This window comes from Eutrigla gurnardus, assembly GCF_963514095.1.
Source record: "Eutrigla gurnardus genome assembly, chromosome: 17".
NCBI classification, from domain to species: Eukaryota; Metazoa; Chordata; class Actinopteri; order Perciformes; family Triglidae; genus Eutrigla; species Eutrigla gurnardus.
In genome coordinates this window covers 12,745,001-12,764,773 of record NC_139928.1, presented here as the reverse complement: position 1 = coordinate 12,764,773, position 19,773 = coordinate 12,745,001, and the positions used below count along the sequence as shown (strand labels likewise).

The 19,773-nt window shown below is 40.3% G+C and overlaps 2 protein-coding genes across 2 annotated transcripts; both read left to right on the top strand.

Annotated features, from left to right (window-relative positions):
- Nucleotides 1-322: 322 nt before the first annotated feature.
- On the top strand, nucleotides 323-8,594 carry mapk15 (mitogen-activated protein kinase 15). The gene is made up of 14 exons (XM_084032152.1): nucleotides 323-840; nucleotides 2,026-2,124; nucleotides 2,519-2,548; nucleotides 3,382-3,472; nucleotides 3,948-4,078; nucleotides 4,634-4,797; nucleotides 4,987-5,126; nucleotides 5,214-5,271; nucleotides 5,942-6,079; nucleotides 6,322-6,427; nucleotides 6,543-6,861; nucleotides 7,283-7,413; nucleotides 7,589-7,741; nucleotides 7,893-8,594. The coding sequence occupies exons 1-14, from the start codon at nucleotides 724-726 to the stop codon at nucleotides 8,085-8,087; spliced, it is 1,872 nt and encodes a 623-aa protein (XP_083888278.1). The 5' UTR covers nucleotides 323-723; the 3' UTR covers nucleotides 8,088-8,594.
- A 748-nt stretch (nucleotides 8,595-9,342) lies between these two features.
- On the top strand, nucleotides 9,343-19,250 carry grinaa (glutamate receptor, ionotropic, N-methyl D-aspartate-associated protein 1a (glutamate binding)). Its single transcript, XM_084032926.1, has 7 exons — nucleotides 9,343-9,474; nucleotides 14,953-15,292; nucleotides 15,792-15,907; nucleotides 16,011-16,211; nucleotides 16,611-16,739; nucleotides 17,132-17,275; nucleotides 17,363-19,250. The coding sequence occupies exons 2-7, from the start codon at nucleotides 14,989-14,991 to the stop codon at nucleotides 17,510-17,512; spliced, it is 1,044 nt and encodes a 347-aa protein (XP_083889052.1). The 5' UTR covers nucleotides 9,343-9,474; nucleotides 14,953-14,988; the 3' UTR covers nucleotides 17,513-19,250.
- Nucleotides 19,251-19,773: the final 523 nt, after the last annotated feature.

Sequence of the window (19,773 nt, the reverse complement as noted above, 5' to 3'; positions counted from 1 at the left end):
AACCATTTGCATGTAACAGGGCACATACTACACGATAAAGATTATCAAAAGCTTAGCATGTTTTTAAAAGGTCACTGAGACCATTGACGTGAAACATTTTGATGGCGGCCATGATGAAAATGTGTACAATTATAATAGAGGTTTTTTTTTTAAATAATCCCAGCCCCTCGCCCATCATCTAATCTCATTAGCACCAGATGTCCATCTAATGACGTGCAGCAGGAAGTGGTCGTGCGGCGGCTCCTTTAAGAACCAGGCAGGTTACCAGGACAACAAATAATGGCAAAACTCCACGGCTCTTCTGTTTGCAAGCTGTGTGGGAGTATCCAAACTCGCGGTGGGAAGTCAACTCGCACCTTGACAAGTTACAGTAGGTTATCTACAATGCAGGTTAAACAGTGTATTTTTTTCAGTCACTAAATTGAGTCAAAAACGAACCTGCTGCTTCTGGATCGACATTGGTTGTACAGGTACTACGCGACGTTAGTTAACGCTTTACACAGGGCCGCGTGTGTGTTGCCAGATAAGATACCAAACAGAACGACTTTTGCTGCCAGGATGCGTTTTACTACACTTGTACGTACATGTAATTATCATTAAATTTGAGGCTGTAGCTCTGGCAGAAGTGGCTGTCATTTCTGCCAACAATTTTAACTGTTTCTCGGACATTGAAGACCACTAACCTCCCCAGCAATTATCAAAGAGTATGGTGGTGCTTTGTGCATGAGCAGACGAACGGATTTTTTTTTAGCAAAAATGAGTAAAAAGTCCACAAACCTGCCTGAGGTGGAGGAGCACATTTCTCTGAAGTATGAAATCAAGAAGAGACTTGGAAAAGGGGTGAGTGACTTTTGTGTCTATTAACACACCTTTTGAAATGACGTTTGGTGTGTTATCAAACACCCCTCTTCATATCATATCCTCTGTACATGTACATTGATGTTGACCACATCTTTAAACCTCCTCTGTACTTCAGCCTGAGGAGAAATTCCTGAAATTGTCCAGACTTAAGGTCCTGATTACCAGTGTTATAAGCAAGGGGTTTATTTGCTTTGGCAGGACAAACTCTTTTCTTTCTTCTGCAGATCAGCTAATGTGTGAGGGCACTTGTTCCCTTCAGAGTCTAAACCATTTTGTTTTCCCCTCCACTGGTACCGTTGTGCCACAGGACTAAAAACAGCATGGTTTCTTTCCATGCACTGTCCACAGAGACTCACAATTTGCTGCTCTTGTTTGCAGTGGCCAGGTGGTAACTGCCACGTAGACACGTCATACTGGTTAACTAGACATACCTGAGGGCTGCATGTGACTCGGCCGTTTAACCTGTTTACAGTGGACTGGTGTGATAATGACATGCTGTGGTGCTCCAGGAGGCCAAACTATGGTGAACAGCACTAATTGGCTGACTGTTAATTGGAATTAGAGGGTCACAAAGTGGTTTTAAAGCAGGAAACTGCTCTAAATTCTCTTCTTCTTTGGTGCGAGGGTTCAGATGCAAAAGCCACCAGAATCACACCAGGGCTGTGTGAATCTGATCCTCTGCCTTCAATGACAGTGGTGCTCCTTGTGTCCCCGCAATGACAGTGTGCTCTGATGCCCTGCCTCACTGCTGTGTCTGTTATGCTTGACTTCACCGCCTTCATCAGCACCCTGACTCTGCCTTCACTATGGTTGTGCTGTAACTGCCATTGAGGACACAGAGGTCATGTCCTCACCTGTGATCAGTGATAAGAAGTGCAGTTTGCATTTTCTATTTATTTTTTTGTAATTAAAAAAGTATCACAGTGCATTTTTAAAAGGCACATAGTATGTTGAGAACTTCAGACATTTTAATGCAAAGAATCATGTAGAGAAAGCTTTATTGTAGCAGTTGCTTGGACATAATGACCTCACTCTTTCAAAATTTCTGCTATGGCCCAACAGTGTGTCCCCAATTTAGATTTACCTGGTTGACATCTTGCAGTTATATCAAAGCTTGAAGAGGAAGTGACATGATGTTGTGTTAGCATGTTGTATCTTTTTCAGGCTTATGGCATTGTATGGAAAGCAGTCGACAGACAGACAGGCGAGATTGTGGCCGTGAAGAAGATCTTTGACGCCTTCAGGAACAGGACAGATGCCCAGGTGTGTGCTTGATGTGTCCGCTCTAATTGACAATGAAGGATAGTCGTTATTCTAACTTTAATCATATCATCTTTGTAGTCTAATGGTTCACAACCCTTTTGGCATGTTATCCCTTGTATTTAAGAGGGCCAATTATCCTGCAATTGAAAAGCGGCAATTATGTGAATTATGAAAATGACATAAGTAATTATAGATTAATTATTTTGTGTAGCAAATTACTTTTATTCTTTCCTATTCTGATCATTTAATTAATTTTGGCTCCCTAACTTGTTTCAATAGAAGGACAGCTTTGGCTAATGATTAAGTAGGACAGGAGGCTTTTATGTGCCTGGTTTATGGCTGCATGTTGCTGGTAGAGTTCATGTCCTAACTGTAATGTTCTTTCCTTTTGCAGCGGACATTCAGGGAGATTATGTTCCTCCAGGTAACAATAAACATTGTTTTTTTTTAAATAAGGGTCAACCAACCGTCATGCTATAATTTTCTTCAGTTTAAGACCCAAAGATTGAAAGATTAATAATCTCGCCCCTCTTTTCTACATTTTGCATCCATCATTTCTGTCTTTGTCCAGTTTCTTTGAAAATGTGTTAAATGTACAAAATATGGGGGACATTATATACAGTGATATTTTGAGTCTGAGAATACTGCCCCTTACTCTTTATTCAGCGAGTGAGATCTACACTCATTTTGTACACACATGCCTGCGCAACAACAAAAGAATTCCTCTTATACTCCTTTTGTCAGCACTTGCAGGTAAGCAAGTCTGCTCCGCTGATACTAGTTGGACCATGCCCTACCTACTCTGGCACAGCACTGTTTATTTTTCCATGACTGTTTCGGCATAGTTCATCGCTTTATAGGCCGATTTATAAACCGATTTTGCAGCTGTTCAGTTTACTGTGTGAAAACCACTGAGCAATGCCTTGCACGATTAAAAAATTGAGCATTAGCAGTTTGGCAATGAAAGCCAACGATGTAGTCATCTCACGTTGCTTCATATCAACATATTCCTGTTTCATTCTTTTATCTGCCTGACCTAAATTCATGTCACCTTAAGCTGCGCCTCTGGCCCCTAATCGTCTTCCAGTGAAATTCCAGTGTTATGGGGTTTATAGTGACCATTATGTCACCTCTGTTGAAAACCATGTTTACACAACTTATACACATTACCTGACAGTTATTATGGGTCAAACAGTCGCCAGAGTGCCAGCTTTCTGTGTGGTTTCTGTCACTAACTAATCTCTGTTCTGTGAACAGGAGTTTGGTGATCATTCCAACATCGTCCAACTCCTAAATGTCATCAGAGCTCAGAATGATAAAGACATTTACCTCATCTTTGAATATATGGGTGAGTTTTCATACGCAAACACAGCTTGAACAAATAAGTTATGACACATCAGGATGGGTGAGTACAGACTTGCTGGTTCTCACTTGGCGTGTGTGTGTGTGTGTGTGTGTGTGTGTGTGTGTGTGTGTGTGTGTGTGTGTGTGTGTGTGTGTGTGTGTGTGTGTGTGTGTGTGTGTGTGTGTGTGTGTGTGTGTGTGTGTGTGTGTGTGTGTGTGTCTTATTGCTGAGTCCACAAAGTGACCTCCCCCTCTCTGCAGTTTAATCCGTGACTGTACACTGGCATCCAGCACAGATCTCCATTGTTTCTCTCTGGCATTTCTTAGTTAAAATCATTGTGTACGTGATTATGGAGCAGCATGTGTTTAACATCTCTATGCCAACATCACAAACAACTGATGATTTACAATCCAATCAGTTTTAGATGTTATTGTAACTGTCATATTATCCTAAGTTTTTGCTTTCTACTTTGTACCAGACACCGACCTGCATGCAGTGATAAAAAAAGGCACCCTACTGAAGGACATCCACAAACGTTATGTGATGTACCAGCTCCTCAAAGCCATCAAATACCTGCATTCAGGAAACGTGATCCACAGGGACCAAAAGGTACGCCAGGTGGACAGTATTAAGCATTAGTTGTGATTCCATTTATTAGTATTTCAAGTGTATATATTTTAATTTATTATAAAATGTATCCCAGTAACAAAATGTGCTCTCATTTTGTCTAAGCCCAAGTTGAGGTCTTCAAATTGTTTGTTTTGTTGGACCAACTGTCCAAAACCCAAAGATATTCAAACAATGCTGATATGAAATACAGAAAAGCAAATGCTCACAATGAAGAAAATTTGACTTTAAGGTTAAACATATTATTAAGATAGTTGAAATCTCAGCAATAACGTCCAAAAAACAGTGTTTATGTAATTTCATTCAATAACGCTTGCACAAAACTGCAGGAAATGTACTGACATGGCTACACTAATGGCCTCTGACCCTTGAGACTAGAACTTCATCCCTCCTTTTCTCCTATTTGTCTGCTATTCCACCTCTTCCCACTATTTGGGCATTCTGTTTCCATACTTTGGTCGAGCTGCTCTATTTCACCCCTTTGTACACGATAGATATCGTGAATACTAAACTATCATTGTCCCTGTGACAACACAGCCATCCAATGTGCTGCTGGACACCGACTGTGTAGTCAAGCTGTGTGATTTCGGCTTGGCCAGATCACTCAATCACATCCAGGAGGACAGTGGGAATCCAGCACTGACAGAGTATGTGGCGACGCGGTGGTACCGAGCTCCTGAGATCCTACTGGGATCTACGAGGTATTAACTGTGAGGAAGTTCTGTTTGTCAGTATCTGTACCACATCATCTTCGTCTTGTGCATGTTCTTCACAGCAGTTTATTTAACAGTGATGAAGGAGGTAGCATTTGAATACCACGGACAGTATTCTCCTGTGGAAAATGAGTCATGAGTGTACTAGAGTGTAAGAGGACTACTTCTTGTCCACAGGTACACTAAAGGTGTGGACATGTGGAGCCTCGGCTGTATTCTGGGAGAGATGCTGCTGGGAAAAGCCCTGTTCCCCGGGACATCCACCATCAACCAAATAGAGAAGATCATGAGTGCCATACCACACCCCAGCCCAGAAGGTGATTAAGAACTCCAGATGAAATGTACTTTTAGTAATGGGCAGCATTCATCACCATGAATTAATTAAATGCAATTCAATTTTCCAGATATTCTCGCAATCAAGTCTGAATATGGATCCTCTGTCATTCAGAGAATGTTACTGAAGTAAGAAAATCTTTTGTATTGTTTATGTTGTGAAAACTCTACATGTTGGGGGCTTTGTACATGTAGCTTACATGTAAAGATAAATAACCAACAATGCATATGTTGAATTCCACTCAGTCAGATTAGACTGACTTAGATTTGAGGGTGACAATAACAAATTCCCTTCCACTGGGAAGGGAGGAAGCCTTCAGAGCCTTCAAGTGGAGGTGGGGCTGATTTATAGCACATGCTCAGAGAAAATAGTAGAGATGTAGTGATGCAGCAATGACGAAGCAAAAAAATCACAAACCATAATGAGAGCTTTGATAGATGGCCTTTATTGAAAAGGGTGTTGCAGCGAATAATGAGATATTTGAGTGAGGAAGAAGTAGAATTATCTGCTTGATCTTCCTCCAAAGCTTTGCTTTATTTCTGATGTTTGTTACAAAAAACATGTCCCATTAAATTCAGTTTACAGATATTGGGGGAGTGCAACTGCATATGTGAAACAAGGTTGCATAATGAGTAATGTAAGCACTAGGTTTTGACAAGCAAGACAAGTGCACAGTAAAGACGATATCTCTCTGCTATATTGATTTGTATCCTTTTTTAAAAACCTAACTCGTTAAAGCATTGCAATGCTTAATCTCTGGAGTTCTCTTTAAAACATCTCTCTCCTCTCCTCTACCAGACCACAGGTGCCTTTGGAGGATCTTCTCCAGCCGTCTGTGCCTCCTGATGCTCTGGACCTGCTGAGAGGTTTGCTTGTTTTCAACCCAGACAAGCGGTTGACTTCTGAGCAAGCCCTCCAACACCCATATGTAGCCAGGTATTAAGGATTAAGCATTCAATTTAATTCATAGATTAGCAACTGTGTTTTCCCTCTCCGAAAAATGATTGGATAAATATATTTTCCTCTCTTTTGTGTGCTTAGAACAGGTAGAATCAACCATTTCTTCTTTATGCTTTGCTACCTATCATGTTTATAGAGATTGATATGTGATAAATGACAGCACTTAAATACCATTAAGTGCTTCCATTCATTCTGAACTGTGTTTTCCGTCTCTGGAGGTTTCATAATCCAGCCAAGGAGCCTTCTCTTAACTATGATGTAGTGCTGGCGGTGGATGATGGTGTACAGTTATCTGTGGTTCAATACCGCAACAAACTGTATGAGGTAAAACACTTATCATAAATGTTCTGAAGGCGACATTGGGTTTAATCTTTACACAGTAATCCATATTACATATCTGATTACACAGATTAAACCTAATTGTCCTCTTTACCTGCAGATGATGCTGGAGAGCAGAACTACTCCGGGGAGGCTACGACTGACACAGCCAAAGGATGGATGCTGTGTCAGTAGCACTGAGAAGCCCAATGTGAAGGATAAAGTAGGGACGGGCCCAGTGGCAGCAAACAGGGATGATAACCATGAGGGGGAACCACAGAATGAAAAGACTGAAGAGATAAACCACAGGCCTTTACATCCAGGCGTCACTCAACCTGGGCCTGTGAATGTGTCAACCCCGCCTGCTGTGGAGAAGACAAGTCCTTTATCGAGCCCTTGCTTGGGAAAACTCACATATAACCCCATCACACATGCCCCAAGTATGTCTGAAGTTTATCTTTTACAACAAACCTCATCACTTGGGAGGGAATTTAAAAAATGCTATCGTTTTTACCTTTTTTTAATTGGATGTTTTGTCCCCCTTTTTTAAGCCAATGATACACAGACAAAATAGGGTAGTAAGGAGGTGGAGTGAGTCTGTAATCATGTTTCAAAGGCTCTGGATTGCTTACACGATATTAGCATTTGTGAATTGTTTTTATTTTGTCAGTATTTGATTTTTAAGATTCGCAGTCATTATTAATATTGGTATCAGTACGGAAACTATTGTATCAGCCCTGATTTCCATGCCCTCGCAAAGAAATTTAAACAATACAGCTACATTTATTGTACATACATCTCTCAAACACAGTCTTTATAGACCTCATGTAGAAAACGCACACTCTTCTTTTCTCCATTCAGATGGTTTTGTTCGGAGTCCAGCTGGTCCTCCTCACTACTACCCCTCCCCTGCAGCCAGCAGGAAACCAGTGGGACAGACCAGTATTGGAAGTGCAACAACATCACCAACAGAGGGCACCATTACTACTGTAGTAAGCAACGCACCTCAGTCCAATTCATGTTTAGTTTTGCTTTCTCTTGCTGTGATGTAATCTTGTTTCGTATTGATATCGATGCTATTTTTGGTGTCTTGCATTCTCTCTGACTCATGATCGTTCTCGGGCTCTGTCTGTATGTTGACTGGTCTCTTATCCCTACCCTCACTAGTCCATGGACCAGATTCTCCAGCGTGGTCGCTCAGCCCCTGTAAGCCATAACCACTCCTTTTCCTTAACCATAAACCAACCCCAGAACAACCAGTTGGTTCGCAAGGATGAGCCATCTATGTCGTCTGGGCTATACGTTACATCTGCACGCCTGGTCAGTCTACCACATATAAAATGTTACTCAATGTCAATAAGCAATTTCAGGCTAAACATGGAAGCAGGGAAATATATGGACATTTTAAGGCTTGGTGGCTTTACTTAGATATAGATGGAATGGCACAACTAACTTTGTCTTCCCATTACAGAACCAGCGCTCCAACTCTCAGGTTCGTCAGGCTCGGCCACAAATACGGTTCAGCAAGAAAGTATTCCAGAGTAACTGTAATGTGGCAGCTGCAGGTGACCCCCGAGCCAAACTGGGAAGCTATTCCCAGGCCTATGGTACCATCAACAAGACTGACCTGGACAGTCTGCTTCGAAGTCGCCCTTCCAACCAGTGACTGCTCTCATTACAAAGCAGCTGGGTGCTGCCTGTGTTTGAACACACAAACCCACACGCACACACACGAAAGGCAAACTGAAAGAGAACTTGTCAAAAGAAACTGTGAACTGTGACTATTACACCTCTTGAATACTAATAGATTGTATTCATGGAGACACATATGTCGCTGTCTGTGACATTGAATTCGTATTTGCAAAAATCCAGTGTGACTTTGTTTTACATTTATGAAATTTTACCAGCAATTAATTATATACGAGCAATTATATAGCAAATGTATATACCGTATGTATATATATATATGTATATATATGTATATATGTGTGTATATATATATGTGTGTATGTATGTATGTATGTATGCATGTATGCATGTATGTATGCATGTATGTATGTATGTTCTTCCTGTTCTTCCTTTTAATGTGTACAGAAAAAAAAGATTGGTGTTTTAATTTTTAACGGACATGGATGACAAAGTTTAATAATAAACATTGCATATTTTTGCCTTGTTTGGGCCTCAAACAAGTATTTAAATTCTATTGATAATAATTAGATGTCTATCAAAATTACTCTTCTGTGGAACTGCTAACAACTCATCAACATCTGAACCGCAAGTAGAAACTGTTTTTTGTTTTTTGAGGTCACAAGTCCTCTGTGTGTGTTTATAAGTTTTATAGGCACAATTTTAATAGAAAGTATCTTTCCTACAGATGTCAGATGTACAAAAAGTCATCTTCATAAAGTGAAGTGATACAGACGTGGAAATACTCAGAATGAACCATTTCAGAAAAAAATATATTGTTATTGTTTGGATTATAATTATTGATGTATTCATGTGTAACCATCACTTTTGCAGTTGTAAAAGGTGGGTCTATTTTAACAAATGTACATATACTGCAAAGCTGCTTAATCTATAATTATATATCACAATTCACTTTTGCAAAGTAACCACAGCAGTCAAATAAACGCGGTGGAACAAAACTCCACTACTTCTAACTCCGTCAGAATAGTAGTGGAGTTGAATATATTAACATTAAATGGGTGTACTCAATAAATTACAAGTACCTTTAAAAAATAAATACAGTACTATTGTCATGCACAATGCAGAAACCTCCTCTTATCTAGATATTTTGATCGCAGTATTTTATTTGTAAAGCCAGTCCAGACTTTGTCCCCCTCCGGTCATATGACCCTAGCGAAAAACAGTGCGTCATTATGGTGGGAGCAGAGACGCTTGTTGTAATACGCGGAGGTTCCCACACACCACGTGACGGCGTCGTCCGGCGTCGTCAGTAGCTCTCGACCCAGTTGTTCCCACAGCCCGAGTACACAGAGACGAGGGGAGGAAGAGTTTATGTCGGCAGCTACTCTGAAATAATCACAGTAAAGGTACGTGTTAGAGTTTGCTGATACCACACATCAACGTGTGTTGTATCCTATTATTTTTCTTAAATATGCCGGTTGTAAGGGGGTTAGCGTGCACGGCTGAGGTTAGCAACGGGCAGCGTTATGCCTGTCGCAAACCGTTAGCTGATAGAAAGCGGTGAATCAACAAAACAGATGTTGCTAGCACAACGTTTCGTATCTAGTTAACAATTAGATACCGTGAGTCGGAAATAACGAGTATTTAAACGGAGTAGGAAGGTTAACGTGTGGGGAGGGGGGCGGCGTCTGATATTCATTCTAAAAACATAAAAGCTTAACCGTTATTCAACGAGTTATCTATAACCTCATCAGTCCCCGTTGATCAATGTGTTACTACAATGGCGGCGTTGATAGCTTGGAGCCGTTATTTGTGATTTTGACTAGACCAATAGTCGCGGTGTCGCAGTGTTTGTCTGCGCTGGTTGGGCCTAACGGGAGATGGAGGTGGGCCCGCTGCAGGTGCACCATGAATATCAGGCTCACCGTTTATGATGGATTCATTGCCTTACTCTGGTTTAGCCCCTAAACCGTGCTCTTATCCTTTTATGTTGCAGATTGGTATTTTTACTGTAGTCTCCCTTGCAGTGTTGGTGTTTTCATATATATTAATATACATTCACACAGTTGTGATTACACAACATTCAGTTGTTTCAGCTGAAGTGTGAGGATGTACTGCTCTTCTCTCTTTTATTTAATTGTAAACTTGAATATCTTCTTCAATGTGAGGTATTGCAGCTTTTCTCTGATTTATATTATTTTAGCTGAATATGTTTTGCACTGTTGTGTAGTACACCACAAGACATGTAAAGATGCCACCTTATGAGGGACGTTTTTATAGACCAAATTGGATTAATCGGTTATGAAAATGATCATTAATTGCAAGCTTAAATTTGACAGAAAGTCAACTGAGAAACTATTTGATTAAATAATCTGACCTGTCAGTCGTGGGGCTAAACAAGGAAGTGTAATTCCTGACAAATCAAGGTACTTCAAGTCAAGTAAGATGCAAAATTGCAATAACAATATTAATGCCACTGTAATTCGGATACATCCTGATTATGTGTCGTTGCTATCTCAGCATCCGGCCTCTCCTTGAGTAATCAGAATGTTTATCAGCTCAGACAGAAACAGCCTCTCTGTTCTTTCCTGACCACTTGTTATCAGGACATGCGTGATTCCATGCGGGGAAAATTAGTTTGCTCTCCTTGTGATACAGTTTAACAGTGGAGGTTTTTGAATGAATGGGTTTTTTTCATGGTGTCAGGGGTTATTTAATGTCAGAACAAGATGAGGAGAGGTCTAGTGAGCGGTCTCTCTGATGTAGGTTCACCATCGGGCTGTCAAACCGACTTAAACTAAGTCCTGAATTTATATTGTAGCCACTGATATAATGGCAATTGTAAGCACAAATATTTTTATTGTGTTTCAGATATTTTACTTCCTTTTTAGTGAAAGAATCAATATTAAATAAGATGATTGACCACAAATTATAATATCTCCCTGGATAAATAAGGGATATGTATTTTGGTTTCTTGAATTTTTAAAATCAGTCTCTATTTTTCACTTGTCTAACATGATAGCAAGCTTAACAGCTTTTTCAAGTCGCTTGTGATGACGATTTACGATTATCCTGGCAATAAATCGCAATCAATGTCTATAGTTGCCTGCGACCAGAAAAATGGACTAATAATGAAAATGTTATCCTTATAATAATTATGATATTTTGTTGTGAGAAACTATGAACGTTCATGTTGTTATGAATACATAATTTTGTAACCAAAGTATGCTAACATGCGGTCACAAGGCAAAGTGCGTGCGAGTTTGAGATGGCAAGAGCCACAGACACAGCACGTTACAATGGCAAAATATTGCCAGACTGCTGAATTGGCTGTCAGATAGGCAGACTGCAACTCAATGGGGGATTTATCTACCAGGTGGGCCAAGTGGAAATTTCATAACAGCACTCATCAAATGCCATTATCATTTTGGAGTGCTTTTGAAGAGTAAAATTAAACTGGTTCTGTGGTTGATGCAGTGTGCGAAACAAGCGCATGAGACATTTTATTGCAGAATTAGAAACACATCATATGATTGTGTGACTGGTATTACATTTTATTCAAGTCTTCCTCATTTTTAACCTTCTGTTGCACCACGTATTTTGACACACCAACCTCTGTGTAGGCCCCAATGCCTCTTCCTGTTTTGTTACTGTTTTCCTGGTGCTGCTCAGGCATGCACATACTATGTTGTATATGGGTTTGTCGATGTATTGTGTTAGCCTAATTGTGTTAACGTTGCTCTCTGGCTAGCCCACTGAATCCCCCCAACCCCCCTTCTTTAACCTAATTCCCCTAGCGATAGCTATCAGCAGAAGCCAGGGATAGTGGCACTGTCCATCTAGCATCGGGGCGTCTCTCCTAAGAGGATTTGAAATCAACCACGTAATGCTTGTAAAGCTGTACACAACAGTGCCTCAAACTGACTCACCCCTCTCCAAAAACTGTGACTGTGACTTGACTGTATGCACTTTCACCACAGACATGGAAATGAAACTATTGCGGTTATTGAATGAATATTGTGCACTTGAGTTGAGTAGCTGCAGTGTGGGCACTGGCTTTTAAAGTAATTTACTAAAGAGCCTTAGCCTTTTATTCTTCTAAAAAGGGTTCTTATTCTATGAGAAAGACCAGGGTTGTTTGATTATTTACTTATTTTTGCATTTTTACATCAATAAATCAAGTACTTTTTAAGGGATTACAGCTATCAGTGTCTTATGACACATGTATTGTTGTCAAAATATCTGAGCAGGCCATCACTGCTGAACTAGCTCACCCAGCTCATGCTCGTTTCTGACGTTCTCTTGACTGTGTGGTGTGATACTTTGAAGGTAATCTGTCATACACAGATAAAAGGCTCAAAACGGACCAGTATGGATAATTCAGTGAAAACCTCCACTATAATTTGGAATTGTGGATAAGGACTGGGGGATGATTTGATTATTGTTGATTGAATTTCTACAAAATAATAATTTGATGACATAATCAAAGTTTTTGTTTGTCTGGTATTTAAGTAACATGACAAATATTCCCTTGTGACAGCTTCTCAGTTGCGATGTTTACCAGCAATTATTATTTACTTTGTTGTTCAGCCATGACATTGATGACAGATCATTCCAAGTCCTGAGTTACACACTTAAATGCTTTACACAGACATTCGATAGGGAGGGGATCACATGTTGACTGTGTGTGTCTCTTGTGACGCAAGCAAACCAAACCATGGATGTTTTACAGAATATTAACTATTTGTCATTTTGAGTCAAGAGAATGATACTTTAAGATAAACCAATATTGACTACAGTGCAAACATTTCACTGACAGATTAATGGATTTTTAGGCAAATTGTACTCATTGTAGTATTTGCCCCTCTTACACAACCATCGCTGTCTGGAAAGCCAGGAGGCTATTGTAATCTCTTATGGTCTTAATGGAGACTGTCTCTTTGAAGCACAGCCAGCACTCGCCATGCTTGTCGGCAGCCTCTCACTGTCCCGTTGATGGAAAGACAGGGATCATGAGGATGCACACTGGAGTCTGGTCGCCTTTGCCAGGGCGAAATAGAGCTGTGTTGCATAACGCTTACTTTGCGGCCTGGAAAGAGGGGAGGAGAAAATGGAGGGAGTATGAGAAACAGTGCACATGATGTTTAGCTTTCTAAGCTGCCACTTAAAAGATGTTTTCATACTCATTTTTTAATATAAATGTGCTGGTGTGTGTGAGTAAAATATAACAGGAGGACTGTGAAGAAGAATGTGTTTGCTTGTGTTAATATATGCATTATATACACAACTGTAATGTACAGTAGCTGTAGTTTACAGAGCATAGGCCTATGCACTGCTTTACAGTCTGTCCACTGCAGATTCAAGCTTTTCTTTTAAAGTCAGCAATTAAGGGAATGGCTTTTGGCTCCCATCCGACTTGGCAGACGTTTTCCCGCAGGCCTTTTATATGCAACCTGCACACAGCACACTTGAAAGCAACCATCAACCTTGGAAGTCTGACCTCACTTTGCAGACAGCTTGGTGTTCTCACGTGTACAGCTCTGTGTCATGCATGTAGATGCAGCGTTTTAATGTAGTTTGCGATGTAAGAAACCTGTTGACTGGGTTGTGCAGGTACCTGGTGGAGGGAGGGATACTGCAGTAATGGCCAATATGTCAGGCCTCTTCCTGAAGCAAAGCCAATTAATAATACATTTGGTTACTAAGGCGCCACCTGCGTCCATGGTAACAATGTCTGCACAAACTAACTCCGTCATCTTACTATGTTATGCCTCGTTACAGCTTTTCCACTGTGTGGATGTGCAGCTTTTCTTTATTTTATGTCTAAAATAAGCTGAATGAATTTGTCTTGATCGGACCAAAACAATTTGATTATGTCACTGACAGATTCTGGATAAGTGTTTAGGGTCTATTTACTTTTACTATTTGCTGACAATTAACCAGCTAATTGAAATTAGGGAAAATAACGAGCAGACTAATTGAAACGAACGAAAATGATTAGCAGTTGTAGCCCTAAATACCACAATAGGTGACAAATTGGTAACGCTAATATTAAATACACCCAAGATGAATCATTAGATAGTAGGATCACCCAAGTGCAGCTTGAGCCAGGATGCCATGATGGAGCCAGTTCTCCGTAAAGATGTGCAGGCTGGGCAGTGTTGTAGCCTTGGGTCCTCCTAGCTGGATTAGCATAGCTTGCACCTTCTTTCCCTCCGTTTCAGTGGCGTTTGGTTGGCAGGTCTGGCTGGGTGTTCTGGTTCTAGGTCCATTTAATCAAGTGTCCACCCCTGACTGTAAACCCAGTATGAGGAATATTGGTATCAGAAATCTAATGAATATGTCACACTGTTTTTCTCTTCCTTTTGATTCTTCTCTTTGATGCTCTGGTTGCAGGTCTTTCCTGATCCATTTCAAGGCCTTGATTAACTGCATTTCATCCCCTGTAGCCCTGGTCTTTGATTGAACAATCACTTTGAATGTATCTGATATAGCAGGAACAAAGTGCACATTTAGCACGACCTAAACAATCCAAAAAGGAGGGTAAAAAAAATCATACAGAGATTATGTAGCTTTTATTTTGGGATTCAGAAAGTGCCTCACTACCTCTGTCCGCTCTTCCTGCAACATTGTTTGATTGCAAGTCACAATTTTAATTAAAGATATGCAGTGCTTGTGTCTTTGCCAGTTTGGCCTAGATACTGTAGCGTCATTACTTTTTGTCTGCTTACTTCTGGGACTTTTGAGATGTAATAAAGATGTTGAAAATGTATGAATATCCATACTGTGAGCATTTAGATTTACAGTTTAATGTGTTTGTGCTAGATGCAGATGTTTTTTTTTAAAGCAAACTAATCCTAATTCTTCTAATCCTCTTCTCATAGATTGTTCTAGCTGCAGATTGAGTCTTCCCCCACACCATGTCCCAGGACAAGAGTGGATTCCCTGTTATGGGTGAGAACAACCCACTTCATAACAGTGTCTATGGACCCCCTCAGCCAGGGTTTGGCGTGCCCCCTCCCAACTACAGCCAAGCCCCAGGGGGACCATACCCACCAGCCGCTGGCTACGGACAGCCAGGCTTCGCCCAGGCAGGCCCAGGTTTTGCCCCGGGTGCCTACCCTCAGATGCCTTACCCTCAGATGCCCTACCCACAGGGACCCTACCCTCAGGGGCCTTATCAGCAAGGACATGCACAGCCAGGCTTTCCCGAAGATCCCATGGGTGAGTGGTTTAACCAAAGATGTGAGGCATTTACGAACAGACTTCCCTTTCTAGACCAGCTTTTTAATACCTGAATGTGTCTTTGGGACGATAAACCATGAGATAGCCAAATATTGTGTCTATGAAAGTGAGCGCATCATGTCATTTGACTCTGCTTATTGTCCATCCACAAAAACCAATGCGCTCAGATAGAGTTGTGTTGCTTTATCACATTTTGAAGACCTTTCCTCAGTTCTCCTTTTGAAAGTTAACAGTTTGGATGTTTTCTCTGTAAATGGACACTAAAGTCCCGTGGCTGTTAGAAGAACTGTGTACATGATCCAGGTCAACAAAATAACACACTGCTTGCTCCATGCAATGCAATCATTGAGTAAATCAATACTGCAATCAGTGCACTAACACCACAGACACATGTCCATTTTTTTTGCTTAGCTTTTTCCCCCCAGATGTTTAAAAAAAACCACAAACAAACTGTTATCCTGTTATTGTTGTTCAGCAGCACCTGCCGGCAGCCCTGGTTACCATGGTGATGGGCCCCCATCTTACTACGACAATGAGGAGTTCACCAACTCTGGCTTTGAGGACAAGACGATCCGACAAGCCTTCATCAGAAAAGTGGGTTCTTTGACTTGTGAAATAGATGAAATGGCTCCCATGAGAAATTAAATATAGCATGTAATACTACTACATTAATATCCTCAATCCTCTTTCCCACCAGGTCTTCATGGTTCTCACAGTGCAGCTGCTGGTCACGTTCTCCTTCGTTGCCATCTTCACCTTTGTCGACGAGGCCAAGTACTTTGTGCGACGCAATCCGTGGACGTACTATGTGTCCTATGCAGTTTTCTTTGTGTCTCTAATTGTCCTCAGCTGTTGTGGAGACTTCCGCCGCAAGCACCCCTGGAACTTGGTTGCTCTGGTAAGACCCGGCCTTAATACCAAAACGTAAAAAAAGAATGGAATAGCCATTGTAAAGCATGTTTATAAGACAAATAATCCATGCACAGTGTTAGCACAGATTTAGAACAAGTCCACAACACAAATCTGAGAAGGCAGGAAAAACTAATAGGTCTGGAATAAAATTATTGGTTGGTCGATTTAATGTTTACTTCTGCTGTTTAAGCAATTTACATATATATATGTAAATCAATTCACTTATGTGTTAAGTCAAATAAATTAGTTTCAAATCAGTGTTTTTTTTGTTATATTCTAAACATCTATAATAAAGGCCGTATAATTTGTTGACTTTTTGACTTATCACTGATCATCTCGTCATCACGTGGATTTAATTTGACTTTGTGTTTCCTCTGTCTTACAGTCCATCCTGACCCTCAGCCTCTCCTACATGGTGGGCATGATCGCCAGCTTCTATGACACAGAGACGGTCATTATTGCCGTAGGCATAACCGCAGTGGTCTGCTTCACCGTCGTGCTCTTCTCACTACAGGTCGGCACACACAACAGCCGTTTGAATAAATGTATTTAAAATGTCTACAGATGACCATCATCCTCTGGTTCAAAAGCTGTAAATTATTTTTCTAAATTACTAATTTCCTTTAGTGATTAACAATGACAAGAGTTATACATGTTTATCTGCACATGTGTCATTTTCTTCATGTTTTTTTGGGTTCCTGTAAAAAATAAAGAAGCCAGACTGATAAGTTTGTGCCGATAAAAAGGATCCCATGCATTTGAAGTTGAAAGAGTTTAAAATGTGTTTAAAAAGAGAGAAAGGAACAAAATCAATTTAGACTCAAGAGGTTAAATTCATGAACTGTTCAAACAACTAAGTCTTATCCAATATCTTGTCTTTTGCTTTACCCTCCTTCTTCTCCACAGAGCAAGTATGACTTCACTTCCTGTCGGGGCGTACTGTTTGTCTGCCTGATCGTGCTGTTCCTCTTCTCCCTCCTCTGCATCTTCATCCGCCACAAGATCCTGCACATTGTCTATGCATCACTGGGGGCCCTGCTCTTCACCTGCGTAAGTTTTCTGATAAAATTGTATGTTGGATCCAAACTGTAGAAACCTCTTGAAATGTCTAATTCCAACCTTTTTTCTTCCCTGCAGTTTTTGGCTGTCGACACTCAGCTTCTTCTGGGCAATAAGAAGCTAGCTCTGAGCCCGGAGGAGTACATTTTTGCTGCCCTCAACCTCTACACTGACATCATCAACATTTTCCTCTACATCCTGGCTATTGTGGGCCGCTCCCGTGAATGAGGCTGCACCGTAAAGAGAACAGCAGGGATACACGGAATGCCTCCCTTTATTGTGAAATGTTGCTAACTTGCTTTTTAACTCCGATAACTTTTTCGTAACTTTTTTTCCCCCATGATCCTCTTCCTTTCCTCTCCTATCACACATATACTTTTTTTTAAACAGGCAGTTATGATGTCGAGCAGATGCAGCCTGCCATGAAATCCTGCTGAGAGGGGCACCGTTTATTTAATAAAAATGGTGCCATTAATTAAAAAAAAATATCTGTATTTCCCTCAATTTGCCCACTCTGCTTGCTGTAACTGTCGTCTGCTTCTACACACACAGATGGCTACATTACCTATCCCCCAACTAGTTTGGCTATGTTCATACAGTGTAAAATATGTTATCCTGTGAATGCTTGGCACTCAGCTTGCCTTGCTAGATTAAACATAGATTAAACATAGATTAAACTGAAAAAGAGCGGGGAAGGTATCCATAGAGCCTGATGTTTATGCAAACCAGCTTTGCCTGAAGAGAAGTTAGTGCTACAAATACCCTTCACTTTGAATCTGTCTGTTTTCCCAAACCCGTCTCTTCTTTTGAGCCCGCTGGTATGAAATAACTCTGCATGACCACATTGGCAACACTGCTGAAAATGTGTTATGGTTCTTTAGAGCTACCAGAGGAATACCTCAAGCTTGCTTGACACAGCTGTAAATAGTTAGGTGTATAACTGTATATGCCCCCCCCCTCCCCCCCACTTACCCAGTATAATAACTAAAATCTTTTAATGGCAAAAGAATGATGATGTGACAATTATGAACATAAATTAGTATTTAAAAACGATATATTCTTAACGAATATCTTTTCATGTTTTGGAATGATTGTTTATAGAGGATTCCAAACCTGAGATATCTCCTTCTTGTTTTTTTTATCTTTTTTCTTTACTATCCTCTTCTGCTATCATTTGGTCATTAACGTGAAGTGAAAATTTAGTGCTGTATTTATTTATTCTCATTACAACCAATGTGAACTAAAGTTGAAGTATTGGAATTTCTGATATACCAAGCTGTTGAAGGTTCAGAGCTTCCGACGTTTAGCTATTAGGAAGAAGATGGACGATGGACTTATAATTTATCTATTTATTGAGGTTGATGTAGATAAACGGGTTGCTTTGAGGTTACTATTAAGATGGTGGTACACCAGCATATGTGGTTTGGATATTTACAGACGTATTTACTTAAGATGATTGTGAAACCATAATTTTACTGGTTATGCTCACAAGCTTATGGAAGCCAAATTCCTCACTGCACATAAACACAAAACTTGAATGATATATTTAACATGAACATTTTTTTTATTCTGTAACTTCTGTTTAGATTTTTCTCCTCTTGCATGGCCATCTCCGCTCGTTTGCATGTGCTAATTAATGCACACTGTACAGGTGTTCCTGTTTTGGAGAGACAGTGTTGTTTGGTGGCCCTGTTAGACTTTCTTTTTTTTTAACTCTTGTGTTTGTATCTAACTGATGTGTAGGTGTACATAGAACTCCTTTGTGGTTTGATGTGTATAGATAAAGTAATTTTGGGGCTTTGTAGGTCTGTTTGCATTGTATATTTGCATTAAATCAAAGTGGAACCACTTTCCTCTACACTGCTGTTTGCTTTTCATTAAAAACGGATGCAATGTAAAGGTGTCTAATTTTGTGTGTTCATTTGCCTCCCAAAGGCATTTTCTGATTAAAGGAAAACTGACTGTGTTCTTGATTTTAAGTACTGTGTGACCTATAAATCAGCCTGGCAAATATTATGAACCAATTGAAGCAGATCACTGATATAATATCCCTGTATAAAGTAAGTGAGCCATTTTTCTTAAATACTGAAAGTATACATTTATGAACATTGCTGCTATTACATAATGCATTGCATAAGTTGTCGGCAACAGAGCTTAATATTTCAGTTATAATATGTGCATATTTTAGTATTTCTTTGAGTTTTTGTTATGCCTTCAAAAGTAAATATGACACCATAATTATTATTTTTTCAGATGAGCTTTACTCTGTTGGAGTCCATAGGAAGCCTCGTTTTTCTTTCAAGTCCATGAAACGTAACTTTTCAAACATAACTGTTATCTGTAATTGTATTATGAAATATATATGCGTACAGTCTGCTTCTGTGCACGCGCACTTTTGGCGCCAAACGTGGCGTTCCATCCTTGTGCGCAGGTCCCTTCAGGTATACGTCCGCTATCTGGGTCGTTAAGGAAATTAATCCACGGCTTAA